General features: G+C 35.3%; 3 protein-coding genes across 3 annotated transcripts; 1 reads left to right on the top strand and 2 right to left on the bottom strand.

Moving 5' to 3' along the window:
• Positions 1 to 22: 22 nt before the first annotated feature.
• LOC136070729 (retinoblastoma-related protein-like) lies at positions 23 to 5,821 on the bottom strand (the record flags this gene model as incomplete). The annotated part of the gene is made up of 14 exons (XM_065781067.1): positions 23 to 384; positions 494 to 638; positions 714 to 833; positions 921 to 1,097; positions 1,723 to 1,795; positions 1,917 to 2,079; positions 2,389 to 3,280; positions 3,379 to 3,572; positions 3,654 to 3,833; positions 3,981 to 4,047; positions 4,407 to 4,605; positions 5,312 to 5,358; positions 5,486 to 5,582; positions 5,673 to 5,821. Coding segments are annotated over 14 exons (2,646 nt in total), but the record flags the coding sequence as incomplete, so codon positions are not given.
• A 22-nt stretch (positions 5,822 to 5,843) lies between these two features.
• LOC136070736 (retinoblastoma-related protein 1-like) lies at positions 5,844 to 8,181 on the top strand. Its single transcript, XM_065781087.1, has 4 exons — positions 5,844 to 5,985; positions 6,095 to 6,207; positions 7,594 to 7,709; positions 7,810 to 8,181. Exons 2-4 carry the CDS (start codon positions 6,145 to 6,147, stop codon positions 7,958 to 7,960), a joined length of 330 nt encoding a protein of 109 aa, XP_065637159.1. The 5' UTR covers positions 5,844 to 5,985; positions 6,095 to 6,144; the 3' UTR covers positions 7,961 to 8,181.
• A 1,027-nt stretch (positions 8,182 to 9,208) lies between these two features.
• LOC112008799 (uncharacterized) lies at positions 9,209 to 15,243 on the bottom strand. The gene is made up of 5 exons (XM_024041138.2): positions 15,119 to 15,243; positions 14,855 to 14,938; positions 12,079 to 12,671; positions 10,185 to 10,360; positions 9,209 to 10,088 (listed from the first exon to the last, which is right to left on the bottom strand). The coding sequence occupies exons 2-5, from the start codon at positions 14,874 to 14,876 to the stop codon at positions 9,635 to 9,637; spliced, it is 1,245 nt and encodes a 414-aa protein (XP_023896906.1). The 5' UTR covers positions 14,877 to 14,938; positions 15,119 to 15,243; the 3' UTR covers positions 9,209 to 9,634.
• Positions 15,244 to 16,934: the final 1,691 nt, after the last annotated feature.

Below are 16,934 nucleotides of genomic sequence, written 5' to 3'. Positions count from 1 at the left end.
GGGGGGGGTGGGTGGTTGTGACTCAAGGTTCTAACAAACTGAAAATGTAACGGAATTGCATAATCAACCCTCTGATGAAAGATGCCCATGAACTCAAATGTCAAATATATCTAAAATGACTTCACATAACACATGAAGAATAATACTCATCTCCGAATGCTGCTTGTCTTTTGCTAGAGGGGACTCATCAATATGTGAGGTCGACAAATTTGATCAAGAAGGAAAAGGAGCAAATATCCTCCTAATAACACCTAAAGAAACATACAAGTACCTTGGATGATCGCAATGGAGAGACATACACATTGTGTGTAGCTGATACTTTCTTCGGAGACATATCAGGGAGACTTGGAAAAGGAGATATTTTAGGCGATCCAGGACATTGAGCTAATCAGCCAAGAAAGACAAAAGAGGCATATCAGGCAATGACAAGCAGGATGGCATTTGCAATCAAATGAGCTTAACAATTACATATAAATTCGTAACAAAAGTATACCATCATTATTATTGTGGACTTCAGGAACTCGGTTAGTTTTTGTAGTTGCTCCAGCAGGGCCAAGCTCAACCAGCAGAGGCTTTACAGCGGGGATAAAAATTTCATTGTAAAATGTAATGATATCAACGTGATCTGGTCCTGTTTTCTGTTTCCAAACAGTTCAGGGGGTTAAACTTATCTAGAAAACTGACAACTAAAGAGTAGAGATTAGACCACATACCCCATTGCGCCGTGCAGATGACCAATCAACAAACACGCTGCGAAAAACTTGAGGTTTACATTGTGGTTGCTTCCTATAGTTGTAAATAATTTCCCTAAAAGTCAGATTGAGTTGAGATATCTGCAGGCAAAAACAGCTCAAGAGTAAGATAAAAGGAGAATGATTGAACAGAAGTCCAAAAACTCTCATGAGTTCATCATAGCAAACCTTTGCAACTCCATAGAAACAACAAAGGATGATTTGGTCAATGTGATGGTTAAAAAATAGAGATGTCCGCTGACTTAGTATTTGTTGAAAAAGACAATACACATTCTCCCTAATCTGCTGAGACTGTTGTAGCCTTTCGACCATACCATTGATTCTGACAGCAGCCAACTTAGTAATCTAGAAGCACAAGTACACAACATTTAACTGTTAATGCATAACCAAAAAGAAAGTAAAGCAGCAGAGGAATTGAATGCTAAGTAAGTCCAGAAAGTGAGGCCAGGTAGCAAACTCACCACAAGTACAATTAATGACTGAAACAGATGTTTACCATAATATTTCATTTGTAAATTTATAAAAATAGTGCAAAATTAAATGCAGACACAGAAATTAGCATAGGGACTACAGTATTACAGAACACATTCACTTTTAGATTGTCTCCAAAATCCTCCACCACAGACCAGACAGATGGCTGACAGTTTGATCTACATGTCATCTACAGGAAGACTTATGATCTTTCCACAGAAAAGCTTCAAATGGGATGGCTAAAAAAATTTTTGGCCAGATAAAATATGCCACCAAATGGATAGCTGGCCTCATAAGGTCTAATAAATATCATTTGTCAAATCCCCTCCCTCTCCCCCCACACACACAAAGAGTCCCCAACACAACATGGAGGAAAGGCGGAGAGACAAATTGTCTCCAAAACCTTAGCCATATTCATGATACATCCATCTGGCAAGTTCTCTTAGACTCTTGAGTTAGTGTACAAAGCGATAATTTTCATCAGAATTGTGCTTAATACCTTGCTAAAGAATATATTGATTTCAGTTTCTGCACACGTCTCCCCTCCACCACTTGGATTTGGCCGTGTTGGACTGCACACATAAATATCCAAATGTAGAACCCTATTTAGAGAATAGCCACAAATAAAATCATGCAAATAAATTAGATTCACCACTTCCTGCCTCCTGAGAATACATCTCTGTTAATTAGTACCTAGCAAACGCAGACTGCAAAGGAGGTGGTGGCGGCTTTGATTTAAGGTTACTGAAGGCCAGGAGGCGTTCCTTGACTGGTGATGTAAAGGAATTCCGCTCCACTAATACACTTCGATAGTCCGGGCATGATCTCTTTGGGGATCTGATATCCCCATTCTGACCTGAATAATAATTAGCTAATAGAGTAAGACGTTGATCAAATTGATATCACAATTTATTTCAACAAAATAAAGCTATTCCAACTACTTCTGCACATCCCCATGTGTCTCAGCTTGGTAGTAAGGCATAACCATTGCGGTAGATGCCATGAGTTTAACTCTTACATTTGCAACAACAAATTTTCATACACCACAATGAGTTATCATCCCTTCACAGTACAAGTTTTTTGATGTTAAGAACTTGTGCATTGCATATTATGTTACTTTGAGAAAAATATTGCAAAACTTAAAAAGGAGTAAAGAAACCATTACCTGGTGAAGTCTCATGCTTCTGCAAAGAAGGGAAGGGAGGAACCCCTCCAGAAATAAATTTAGAATTCATGTTAATGTGCATGCAAATTGCATCCAAAGGTGGCATTGGTTCTGCCAATAGTCCAAGACGGTTTATTTCTGCGGAGAGGTTAGGCCTTGCAACTGTCAAAGAATTATACATAGAGGACCCCTTTTCCCATACCATACTCTCCAAAAGTCGTTCTTCTAATGAATTCAGATGCCGCCTCAATTCTCTCGGGAGGGATTCCTCATGTCTAATGAAACTTTCGATGACCTTGCTAAGATCAAAAGCTGTAATGCCAGTCCTCTCCAACACCGCAGGAAACAACATTGTAACAGTCTTATGTGTTGCCAGAACTAGTTCAGCAGAACAGGCGAGCATACATCTATGGAACCTCTCATTAGTCAATAGAGCTGTCAAATTACTTGCATGCAATATTTGGGCCTCTGCTCTACAAATTGCTTCCAATACCCTATAATATAACTTGAGTGCTTCAAATTTTCGTTGTTCTGCCCAGATGCTGTCCATGAGATTTGCAGATTGCAGGTTTGTAGACATACAATGCTCTCCCTGAGCAGTACTTGGAAATGTAGCAAACAATATTATTTTTGCCCTTGTATCTACTTCCTCAGTTAAATCCCTATCACAAGATGCCAGGAAACGCTTCAGCTCTGCTGAGGGCTTTGGTGGAAGTGGTGAAATGACAGTACGAAGCCACTTTGCAGTTGTCATTGCTGTGCTTACAGGCGTAGCTACCATCTTTGAATTAGAAAACCCCATATTTCCATTTGCATGAGATGCAGGAGAGCGCTGAGGAGAGAGTGGACTTGTAATCGTCTTAGCAGGTGAGGCTATCGAATCAAATTTCCTCTGAACAAAATAATAAATATCAATATTTAACATATCTTCTTCAACACAAATACTCAAATTGACATCATTTGCACACGCATTCTTCATTGAAAACATACCTTCACACCACTTATATTCACAGAACCTCCTGACAAGCTCCCTGAACCAAGTAAGCTGTCCTCATCATTAATGAAAATCCTCTCATCCAGTTCGGCCTTACTACGAATTGCACCGTCATAATCCTTTTCTAAAATACCTAAACTGGATGACAAAGATGAGTCCTCCAGTAGATCTTCAAAATATGACAAACCATCTGCATGAATATCAAAATTTCAGAAGCGTCTCCTAAATTATAAAATCAATAGTTACAAAATATGTGTGTGTGTGGGTGTACCTGTGTCAATATTCTCCAAGTTTCCAATTCTACACTCAGATGCTGGTTGAGGCTTTTTACATAAGATATCTGCTATTAAATTATTAGCCTTTTCCATTATTTTCCTCAACTCATCTTCTGATGTTTGATATTTGTTGCAAAGTGATGAAAGGATGTCTACACCTTTCCCATCTTTCTTAACTGAACCACACATTAACACAATCAGCACAGATGAAGAAGGAAAATAAGGGATCAGATAGCCACGAATCATGTCAAAAATAGACATCTCTTCCGAAAAAGAAGAAGAAATCTAACAAAATCTGCTAAAAGGGATAAATGAGGAATTACCAAATAGTTGAGAATCATCAAATTTGAAATTCCTGAAGCGAACAGGAACATGAATAATTAAGATAGCCTGTTACAGATTTCAATAAGCAGTGAGAAAACACTCTTATTGGATATGTTGTTTCTACATTACCACACAATCTTCTAAAAAGGTAAAAAGTATAGCCAAAAATTATTATCAACATGGTCAAATTGTCAACCATAATGTACAATATACAAAATCTTTAGCTTTAATTGTTTTCTAATCCTCCATCTATGACGTTGGCTCATGTTGCCACACAATCTAACAACAGCGAAACTGTCTCCTCTCCTAGGCTTCAGAATAGCAACATTTAAAATATGACACATAACATTTCATGCCCCTAACCAGAACAACATCCCAAAACTTTACTAAGCAATGGACTTGAGTAAAGCAGAAAAATGACTTACCAATATGGAAACCAAACCATTCATGCAAGTCACCAAGTCCTTAAAACGGCTGAACGCATGTACGCGGAGTGCCAGAAAAAGCAACCATCCAAAACGGTGGTAGTCCGAGACATAGCCAGATGCACTAGCAACAGCAGACTGCTTATCAACATTTGCTTCAGTTGTCAAGAAAAATTCCCGGATTGCACGTTTGTAGGACCTTGAATTATTAATGTGTAAGATAATTAGGCCATTTATGCATGAACTCGAAAAATTATTAAGAGAGAAAGTACTGAAAAACACAGTTGTGTATTGCAATATAAGAAAGTTTCATCATATGCACAGTGAAATTCAGATGCAGAAATAGAATAATACTTTTAACATATAAGAATAAAAAAATATCACTAGAGCTGTTGAGTTCCTCCAAAGTAATTAGTGGAGCTCAAAGAAAAGTCAAAAGCTTTACAAAATCCAATCTTTGACACAAAATTGTCTCCATATACCAAGCAAGAACCACCATGTGGCCACCACTGCCCTACACAACCTATTGCCACCATAACCCACCATGGCAATCGTCAATGCGCACTACCCCTTTCACCAAAAGCATTAATTTCAATATGGACACTCAATACTTCAGCACACATCATGACTACAAAAATACACAAATAAAACTAAAGAGATTTGCATGATCTCCACTAACATAAGAGCTTCTGGAAGTAGCTGTATTAAATTGCATCCTGGTCTCATCCTTCTTGCATTCAATATAAAACAGTAAAACCAACTCAAGCAAAAAGAAAGGGATTAAAACAGAAACATGTGGTATACTCAATGGAGAAGGCAAAATCTTAAACAAAAGGTCAATTGATGATGCAGCAGATACTAAAGTCATTACTTCAAATAAAAGATGCAAAAGAAAAGATACGCACTGGCTTAGTAGACTCAAGTGCACAAAATTGGCCTGCATCTCTTTTGCCTGATCGGAGAAAAATGAAAACAAAACCATGAATAAAAGCCCAAATAAACAGACACATATTTAAACAAATTTTTTTATTTTTTTTTTTATTTTTAATTATAGGCATAAATTTCTGTCACACCAATACCTCAAGTCTATTCTCCCAATCTGCACCATATACATTACTCAAAGTTGGACCAGCCTTGACAACAAACTGAGGAAGCTCCTTGAAGAAGTCCATAATGCTATGTAAAACAAAAATATGAGGATGACCCCAAAACACAAAAAAGCGATCGATCACAAAATAAAGGAAATTTGAATGATCAGAAACATACTTCAGCTTCGCAGCTCTCAATATCTGGCATAACGTATATCCATTATCACTAGACCCTTGCTGCTCACTATCCCCATTCTTCTCACTTAGCCTTCTAATAGAAAACAGAACAAAAGCAAACCAAAACTTTTCTGCTTCATCAAGCTGGTACAGACAAAACACTTAACAGAAAACAGGACCAGATCACGTTGATATCATTACATTTTACAATGAAATTTTTATCCCCGCTGTAAAGCCTCTGCTGGTTGAGCTTGGCCCTGCTGGAGCAACTACAAAAACTAACCGAGTTCCTGAAGTCCACAATAATAATGATGGTATACTTTTGTTACGAATTTATATGTAATTGTTAAGCTCATTTGATTGCAAATGCCATCCTGCTTGTCATTGCCTGATATGCCTCTTTTGTCTTTCTTGGCTGATTAGCTCAATGTCCTGGATCGCCTAAAATATCTCCTTTTCCAAGTCTCCCTGATATGTCTCCGAAGAAAGTATCAGCTACACACAATGTGTATGTCTCTCCATTGCGATCATCCAAGGTACTTGTATGTTTCTTTAGGTGTTATTAGGAGGATATTTGCTCCTTTTCCTTCTTGATCAAATTTGTCGACCTCACATATTGATGAGTCCCCTCTAGCAAAAGACAAGCAGCATTCGGAGATGAGTATTATTCTTCATGTGTTATGTGAAGTCATTTTAGATATATTTGACATTTGAGTTCATGGGCATCTTTCATCAGAGGGTTGATTATGCAATTCCGTTACATTTTCAGTTTGTTAGAACCTTGAGTCACAAATACCCACCCCCCTCACCCCCCCCCCCCCCCCAAAAGCTGATTTTGTTTCACTTAATTTCGGTGTGAGAATTACCAATTGAATGGACATATGAAATATATATATATATATATATTTCATAGTTAACTGTTAAGGGGGTGTGTAGATTTATATGAATTCGGTGGCATTATTAGAAAGCAAATCAACTGCTTTTTTATGTAGAAATTTCCCTTCATCTATTATCTCATTGATGGGCAAATAAATTTGTAGGCTAGGCATGGAAATAAGTGTGTAGAACTTGTGTTTCTTACAATTTCCTTGGAACAAAAAATTTAAGCTCTACACAATGAATTCTTTATAGGAAGGAGTATGTTCAAAATGGCATTTTTGTGGAGGGTGTTGAGATTCCACTTCTTGGACTAAAGTTGGTGTTTTTGAGATCTTCAAACCGGAGTTTCCAGTGGATGTTGAGGGTCCTTTTAATGGGCAAGGCTTGTGTCCGGTGAAAATTTTCACTGGACACAGCAGGATTTGGACACGTGTCCAAGATCTAACGTGTCCAGTGAAAACTTTCACTGGACACAAGCCGGTCCCCCTTTTAATAGAATTTGATCAATGTCCTCTCTCTCTCTCTCTCTCTCTCTACAATCTGAGATGATGATTTTCATGTCTTTTTTATGTTTTAGTGTAGCATTTGACCTTCACCTATATTTTTTTCTTCCAAAAAAAATGTATTTATTAAAATAAAAAAGAAAGGTTATGTTGATGATGAAGCATCCATAATAAGGAATTGTTATGGGTGCTTGATGAAATATTTGATTGTTATTTGACCACCTAAATGCTGTGATGCATTTCTTGTTCTCATTCAACATTGAATGCTAACAGTGATAACTTATTTCCTTTGGATCAATATTATTTTTTAGCTTCCTCTGTTGATTGTGATGCTGATACTTTGACCAAACCCAAAAATATAAAATATAAAATGTTGGTGATAATAATGCAGTGACTGTGCTCTCAAAGCAGACTTGAATCAAAATAACTTGAATCTGCAAATACCCTGTTCTTAAATTAGGAGCTAAGCATCCTTGGACTAGTTATTGATTCCTTATGCTGACCAAAAAATAAAAAATAAAAATTGAATTATGTCTGCAGATGGATGCTCTGATATCACATAGCTCGAAAAGCTATTATGCTTGCGTTGGAGAGAGTACACATGCATATCAGAGCCCTTCAAAAGACCTGACTGCCATCAATAACCGCTTGAATGGGTATGCTTTTCTATATGCTTCAACTTCTAAGGTTTGAGGCTTTTTCCCCGTTATTGTACTATATTGACCATGTCCTCATCTGAATTACTTATTTCTTCAGTACCCGGAAGCTTAGAGGCACCCTAAACTTCGACGATGTTGACGTTGGCTTGGTTAGTGATTCTATGGTTGCCAACAGCCTCTACCTTCAGAATGGGAGTTGTGCATCCTCATCAGGTGCACCACTGAAATCTGAGCAACCTGACTCCTGATTCAATGGACTACTGTCCTTTTTTGTAAATTCTTGTTCTTCTCTCATTTCTTCACTTATTTAATCTATACTTGTTTAGCTTATGATGGGGTGTTGTGTGAGCGGTGAGTTATTCTAGAATGGCTGCCACCACCCCCATGTGCTTATGTAAGTTAGGTATGGAGCTTGAAAAATGTAGTGGCTCTAATTGACTAATTTAATAAAAAAAAAAATTTCTGCTTATTGTGGTTGTAAGTATATTGTTAAACTTTCTCCTATTAGTGCCTATTTCCATATGGGATTTGGTGTGACATAATTTGTCCGGTCATTGTAAACAGCCAGACCCTAAAATCATGTTTGTGCTTACTTCTCTTCCCTGATTGTCTTGGAGGTATAACCTATGTATGCACATACCAGCAGCTAAACCTTTCACATTATTCACATTATTTTAGCTGCCTCTTTACTCAGAGAAAAGCCAAATGGCACATTAATATGCACAGTTGCCTTGGCCTGTAGGCATCCCGTGGAACAGAACACTGCTCGCATGCCCTTCCCACCACCCCCAAAAAAGGAGAAATTATAAAGTTCTCATGGTAGACAAGTGATGTGGTCTACTATTCCAATAAAAGACTCTCACTTGTTTAAAATTGTAGACTTTTAAATAAAAACTAAATACTGACTTAGTAATTTTAAATATGTGAGTCTTTTATTGGAATAGTAAAAAAATGACGTTATCCAATAAATTTGAAGGGCTTTGAAGAGAAACCTTTTCCAACAAAAAGTTTGAGTTATCGAAGAAACATTGCTTTATAAATTATAACGAGATACTAAAACCACCAAAAAGTTTGAGGCAGATGTAACGAAATAGAATCACCTATTTCTTCATCTTTCTTTTTAAGGCTTCTACAAGTTTTTTTTTTTTAAAATGGTATTTTTAACTTATCGAGTCCTTACAAAGAGAGTATTATTATTCACTATCTAGAAAATATGAAAGAAAACTGTAGTAGCGGAAATTTAAAAAAAAAAATTTATATTTGTTAACTTTTTAAGTTGGTAGCTTGCCAAACAATAAAAATCGAATTCCTCGTTTTATTTTTTTCCAACATAACAATAAGTCAGAACCAACACTACGTTAACTTTCATGCAAAATCCAAAAGGTTGCCATTGTTGAAAGAAAGCACTAAAAGGTTAAAAAACAATTTAGAACAATGAACAGACGAGACAACTTAAGACAAGACAACAGTAGGAATCTAAAAGCAAACAAGTGACATGCAGCAAACCAGGCCAAGCAGATGATCTACTGATTCCCATTAGAAAATGCATTAAGATAAGTGTCCCTACCTCACAAATTATTTAAGATAACTTAGCATGCCTGAGCATGTAAAAGCACCATCCTAACTACCGATTTCTCACCATTCCCAATTGTTGTCCAGTCAACGATAAGTCAGCTTTACAGGTTGGAGCTCCCATTTCTTAAAGGACTACTTTGGTGTTTAGCAGAGACACACTATTAAGCAATTGAGCCAACTATTTATATGGTATTCTGTATGAAGCAAAAAACCTCACCAAGCAAGGCATAAGCTTCTACTAGGAGACAACCCACTACTTTGTCCCTTCTTTTTTTCCATTTTTTACGTTAAGAAAACTTAGGATATGACCATGAGAGATTGAGAGAGATATCTTCTCATACTCCCGGTCAGGGAGAAACCCATTCGAAGTAATGGCAGAGGGCTCCTCTAGTGACAGTCCAGTTCCCGCATCCAAAGAAAATGCACCCTTGCTTTGGCCCTGGCTTCTTGATCATCGCTCTGCTGCTCTTCACCCCACAGTAACAATAAGGGTGATGCTGGAAAATAGGAATCTGCATGTCTTTCGGTTTTTGGGGTTGATTAGGGGAAAAGGACACTTGGTCTGGGGACTGCTTCCACATCAATGAATGATCAGTTGTCTGCCACATTAGAGAGTTTGTAATGGAGAATTTGAATCCCCTGCGCATTAGAAGCACAAGTAGGCGAGCAGTGTTTCTGGCATCATCCAGGCCACAGTGAGCACGGCCCTGCCATACCAATCCTGCCATCTCAACTGCCTCCTTAAGATTGCACCTCACACCACCAAAAACCTCATGGAAAGGAACCTTCAAGTTGATCCATCTAAGAAAACAGCACCAACAGAGAAACTGAATCACATGATATCAACATGCAAAGAGTTCAAATAAATGATATTTATTTATCTGCATAAATATTTACCGGTTAAAATAAGGAGGCTTCCTAATCTTCTTGAATCGACACTCAGATTCCAGCATCACCCGACAATCCCAATTTGACCATGTCACCACGGCAAAATTGGCGTTCTTTATCCCCTTCTCCTCAAGCCATTTATCATGCCTAAGGAGAGCCTCACTTAGAGTCACACCTCTGTCCACCTGGCACCAGACAATAAAGTAAGAACAAAGTTAAAATGTAAAAAGGCAAACAGGTAAGACGACAGAAAATATTCAAAGAAAGAACGAGATTTAGAAGACAGAAAATATGAGAAGTCTGGCCATGGCACAGTTCAGTATATATATTATAGAAATCCAGTATTTTTTTTTTTTTTTTTTTTTTTATAAGTTATAGAAATCCAGTATTGTTCTTGTACAAGTTTCTATTTCTTCCATTTTTTTTTTTTTTTTTTTTTTTTATAAGTTATAGAAATCCAGTATTGTTCTTGTACAAGTTTCTATTTCTTCCATCATTTAGTCACATATTCCATCAGTTTCAGGCAGCAGCATCCAGATAATTTTACCTATTAACCATCAAGTCATCTAAAATCACATCATCTTTTTTGAGATGGAAGGAGTAGTAATAGATAAAATCCACGATAGCGATTACCATGTACAAAGACACCCAACATCAACATACATTAAAGTTGGAGAATATTTTTCACGACAAACAGCTGATATTCCACTAATATCAATGTAAAGTTGCACACAAATCTAAGACCATGATCCAATAAAGCACATATCAGCATGGTCAACTTCAGAATCCATGCATAAAGATTCTTCTCTCTTTTAGGAAAAAAAAATCAATATAGATTTTAATATATATACAAGGACAAGAATTAATGTCAACAGTTTGGAGTGAATGATGAAATTTGTTTCAAGAAAATCATTTACATTGAGATTCATCAGCCTCCATTATTGATTCGATTGCAATATTGCAAAAATGAGAAATTGCTTTCCACCATTTTTTACTAAATCATCCAATATCAAATTTGACCACTAGAGATCCATCATCTGATTCACCAAACATAATAGACACCGTATGGTCATTCTTTTCAGCTAGAGCCTGTTCTTTAGCTAGATTTATTGCTCCTTGTATGTCTCTAAAGGTATCTAAGACATAACTTCAATTTCCTTATAAATTAGAAAGATATACATACAGACACACAGACACAAAAACACACAAACACAACACAACTCTTCAATATTCTTATGGAATAGCAAGTATCAACTGAAATATTTGGTTGTTCTCCTCTTCTTCATCCATTATTTAAAAATATATAATTATATATATATAATGACCTAGATTATGATGGAAAAAAGACCAAAACCTAATGCTGTTACCGATATAGGCTGCATACAGTCCTACTGACATTTCCACCAAAGTTCCAAAAAAAGTAAATAGGCTGGCGTGATGGTGGATGGGGGGATCTAAAACATAAATTTGCACTTCATCGATGAAATATTTTCCTCAGAACTCTTAGCAATGTTTAACCATCTGTCAAATCTCCAGATACTAAAATCCACAAATCAAAGACAAACACATAGCTACAGCAGTCTGAAGTTAAACTTTCTACATAAAGTAAGAACCAAACTACCATTAACAATATCAATTATTGCTAATGTCACAAAATATTTCTCAATACCCTAATTAGAAACTAGAAATTTTATGAGACGCTAAACTATAATAAAAATGGTTCTCCAAAGCAAAGCATATGCTTGTCTATCCAGTTAATTCATCACAAGTCTAAGAAAAGAAGTTGGAGTTCACTTCCTAAGTGCCATTATAACATTAACCATACACTGCAACAGACCATTTATGCAATATGTGTACTTCATTTCCTATCAATAATTACAGGTAAGCAGAGTTCAGAACAAACCTGAAATTGCTGAATACCAGTAAGATCCTTGCAAAAATCACTAAGATGCTGATTGCAAGTTGGCCGCACATATGTCTGAAAATTTGATTCCAGCTGGCCAGTCACACTGCTCACAATGACAGACGGAAACTCTATTATCTCTTGTGGATGGGGATTTCTATCCTTGTCACATGTAGCCTCAAAGTCTATGACCACAAAATACTGAAAATCTTGAAATTGGAAATCATAGGGGTGACCTTGAGCAATCATGTTAATTGGAACATATGGGAACTGATTCTCCACAGTAAAGGGGTAAAACTGGCTCTCAAATGCATTGATTTGGCACTGTGGAACCTTGTGAGAGTCAAATTGGAAGGTCGACCAGGTGCCAAAATCATGTTGATAGGTAGGTTTGCTGTAATAATCATTAGGTGGCTCAAGAAACCCACCACCCAATGGGCGGTCTGGATCAACATCCACACCTTGGTGGGTACTTATTTCATCTTTAAGTTGTGTAAAGCTGTCTATAGAATTCCCATTACAACGCGGGTTGTAAGGAATTCCCTGGCTCTGGAGGCATTTTACGGATGCCTCACAGTTCCTTTGCATAGTTTCTGCAGTAAGAATTAAGAAGCAGAAAACAATTTATTAGGACATTGAATTTTATTAGCATCAACCATAAATAAGCCCCCTTTTATTTTACAGGTAATTAAAAAAGAATACCAACCAAGTTTTTCCTATAAGAAGAATTGGACAAAGCACAAAAGAGAAATTCATGGATTTATTAGATGTCAACATCTCATTAGTAATGCTTTAAAAGGATGTAGTTTTTGGAAAGTGATAAATAAGTTTAAAAAAAGGCTTTTGGTTATAAATTACAAGACAAAAAACAGAACTTTTTATGCAATCTATGGACATTTATTTTTTCCCTTTTTTGCTCGATTTTATTGATTATTTGCATTTTTAACATTCTCTTTAGTTGATTTTTTTTCTCTCATGTTCTTCTTGTGCACTTGAGTTTCATGACCTTTTTTATTGGAAATTTACACAAGGACCTAGTGGATTATGAATCCATGAGCTCAATGGAATACTTGAGTTCCACACCCTCATCTCCATCAATAATTTCTTTTTTATGACATGGAACCTCACCAAGGTAGGGCCTTTTGAACCCACTTTGGAGAGTAAACCACAGATACACAACCCCACCCCTCATCTTCATCAATAAATTTATAATCAAACAAAAGAAAAAACATGCAAGAAAACTTTTTTTTTTTTAATTTTAAAAAAAGGTAAAAGTAATCTATAAAGCAAATGTTTTTTATGGAAATTCTCAAGAAAGCTCCAAAAGGAATTTCTCGCTCAAATTTTGACACAGACTGGATTGGTCAATCAACTAAATTAAATTCAACAAATCAACGTCGTCGTCTTCTTCTTCCTTTGTTTATTTTTATTTTATTTTATTTTATTTTTTATAACTTAAACTCATCAAAGCAAAATCATCTGGCTGGATTGCTAAGGACAAAAATGACAGAGCAGGGTCCACTTTTTTTCTTGCTATTTTTAATTTTATTTTTTGCTAAATATGTGCTTTCAATCAACTAAAGAAGAGTATATATATGGGAAGGATTAAAATGAAAAGTCACGCAACCTTATACACAGAGAAAAAGAGAAATAAAGACCCTCAAAACATTATGTTAAGAAAAGCACAAACAGAAGAAACAAGGCACCATCGGACCATACGCTAAGAGGAACCTCAACCGAAATTGGTAAGAGTACCAAAACCACCTAAAGTGACCCTTTTGTTTGCTTGAGAACTCAAAGCAGGTCAATATGAGTAATTGTAGGAAATTAACACACTAAGTTAATATCTTCAAAATCAAACTTATATCACCTGCTACCACATGCAGTAGAGTAGCTATCACGGCTGTATATGTAGATATAAATTGCACTACAAAACTATGTTTTTGTCTCAAGCAAACATTCAGACTGCCCAAGGAAATTCTAACTTGGATTAGGATCTACTAAGAACTTCATTGAAGCAAGTCTAAGACAAATACAGAAAACTTCATTGACACCTTAATTCATTTACACTTCAAGTTCATTGTTCAACTAAGGATATTCAATCACATTACGATTTTAAGACACCATCTCTCCACTACAATTACAAATATCCATTATACAAATGCCAAGGGGAAAACATGAAACAAAAGGCTTCTTAAGAATATCTAAGCTAAAAGTTGTTGATAGGTTTCACAAAACCAAACTGTTTGATAGAATGCTCGGCTTCAGAATTTCCCCAGCCATGACATACACCCCGGCTCAACTGGTCAATTGGGTTTGATTCTCAGCTCTAATTTCACATTCTAGAAACAAAAAGATAACCAAGAATGAAACTTTCTATCATACACCTCCCACATGTAAATTCACACGCTCAACCACTACCTTGTTAGTTGCAAATTTAAACCTGAAAACGACTTTAATTTACTCAAAACACCTCGAAATTCAAAACCCACATCACAATTATTTCCCAGATCCCCACCAATCACTCACTACTAACAATTATCCTTATCCCAACACTGCCACTGACACCAATCCCTCCTTTTCCTCAAACAAACACTAATTCTCAAAATAAAAATTTCATCTTTCATTCATTAAGAGTTTCATTCAACACACAACCATACAATAACAGAATCAAACCAATAAAAGAGCCAGAATTACACTGACACAAGGAGAATTCAGAGCAGTAACCGTCAGATCAAAAAACAAAAATTAATTCAACAAACAAAAAATTTGGTACCTTTGGTTTCAAGGGCCATCATGATCTTGTGTATAGTTGAGATCCACCGGCAAGTACATCAGATCTTTCTCTACAAATTCCCACCTTCACACACCACAATCATTTTTCACAAAAATTTAAACTTTATTAATCTCACACACACACACACATATATACACACATACACAAGTATATATACACAATATATACATATATATAAATATACACACAAAGAATCATTAAAAAAAAAAAATTTAGAGAGAGAGAGAGAGAGAGAAAGAAAACCTGTTCTCTTTGAGGAAGAGAGAGAGAATGAGAGCGAGAAGAGAAAAGAGTAAGTTGAGCTAATAAGAAGTTTTTTTTTTTTTTTTTTTTTTAGTTGTTTTTTTTTTTATAGTGTTTTTTTATATAATAGGTAGTGGAATTGGTTATATAAGGAAAGTGTGTATTGGTGAATAGATTGGGGCCCACGCAACGTCAGTCAGAAACGTAGTACTTTAAACTATAAAACTACTCTCTCTCGCTCTTTTGTTGTTGTAACTGGTTTTTGTGGGAAGTGAGGACACGTGTTGCGCATTCAGTGGGTGGTTACGCTGGCGCGGGCTTTAAGATATTTTATAAAAGATACGAGGTTTGATGTGATCTTGGCCGTTGGTTTCTGTGTTTGGTTCTTTTTTTTTTTTGGGGTGTGGCGGTGGAAGTGTGTCAGTTAGTTTTTGACCGTACGATTGTGTTGATGTATCTCTGGGGTCTACAAGTGTTGTTGGTATATGGTCGGACTTAGGTATTTAAAAATAAATAAATGAATAAATAATTTTCTTTGTGTGTGGATGTTAATGTTAATATTTATCATGTCTATGGTTGATACACATTATTATGAAATAAAAAATTTTAAACAATAGAGTTTGTGAAAAAAGAAATACTAGATTTCATTTACAAATAATTTAATTAAAATAATTATTTATTACAACTAGTTTATTTAAATTTTAGTAAAATAAGAGGTGATTATGAAATAGTTTGACTCGAAAAGTTTATTGTTAACGGACATGAGATTTGGAATTTGTACTCGGTCTATATAAAAAATTAATGGATTCTTTTAAAAAAATAACAAATTTAATTAGTGTGCTAAGCTAAATACAAGTAGTTATTATAGAGTTGATATCACAATTCATTTCAATTTACCAAGAAAAAAAAAAGTAAATGAATATGTATATGAGTGTTTTATTTTGTGTGTGTGTAGTGTGTAAGTACGAGTCTTCTTTTTCCTCTCATAAAATATTAGTAGTTTTGTTATCTTATAATATAAAGGAGTGGTGTCCCAAATTTTTTACTAACTTTCATTCATTGCCCATGAGATACCCCGAAAAATGATGAATAATATGATGGATGTCGCTTAAAATAGATTGATTGATTTGGATAGGGTTGTCAAAAACAAAAAACGTTCCAATGATGGTGTGTTCAGGTGGCAAGATTTTGGCAAGTGGATTTGAATTAGGATGATTAAAATTCAAATACCTTTTTTTGGGTAGTTTTTAAAAAGATCAAAGATTTGGATTTAACCAAATCCATCAAAGATCTTAAACTTTGAAATATTTTGATTTAAAATAACATCTAACTTCATAGTTTAGATATTTTTAGGCATACCTCAATAGATTTCATATTTTATAATTTCAAATAGTCATAGGTGTAAAACATACCCAAATAATAAATTTATAAATTTAGAATTAAGAAATTTCAAATCCAACAAGGATTTTTAAATTTTAATATAAATTTTAGACCTCCTAGTGTTTCTAACAAAGAGGCATAAGGATGAATTCACTTGAAATATATCAAGGTGACATAAACAAAACAATTTTTTTTTGTTTTTATTTTCTTATAGAACCATTTGAAAATTTCATACCAATATATATATTTTGACATTGTTGACTTATTTTAAAGTTGTGGCATAAATTTTGAAATCTCACATTTGTCCAAATTATCGTTATAATTGTATTTTTTCTTTTTTCTTTTTAGTATTACTTATAATTTTGGAAAATATTAATATAAATTAATCAAACCTTCTTCCAAATTTTTTTTTAAAATTTTTTTTTATGTAAGATAG

This window comes from Quercus suber, unplaced genomic scaffold (genome assembly GCF_002906115.3).
Source record: "Quercus suber isolate HL8 unplaced genomic scaffold, Cork oak 2.0 scaffold_256, whole genome shotgun sequence".
In the NCBI taxonomy this organism is placed as follows: Eukaryota; Viridiplantae; Streptophyta; class Magnoliopsida; order Fagales; family Fagaceae; genus Quercus; species Quercus suber.
This window is presented reverse-complemented; position numbering and strand designations above follow the sequence as displayed.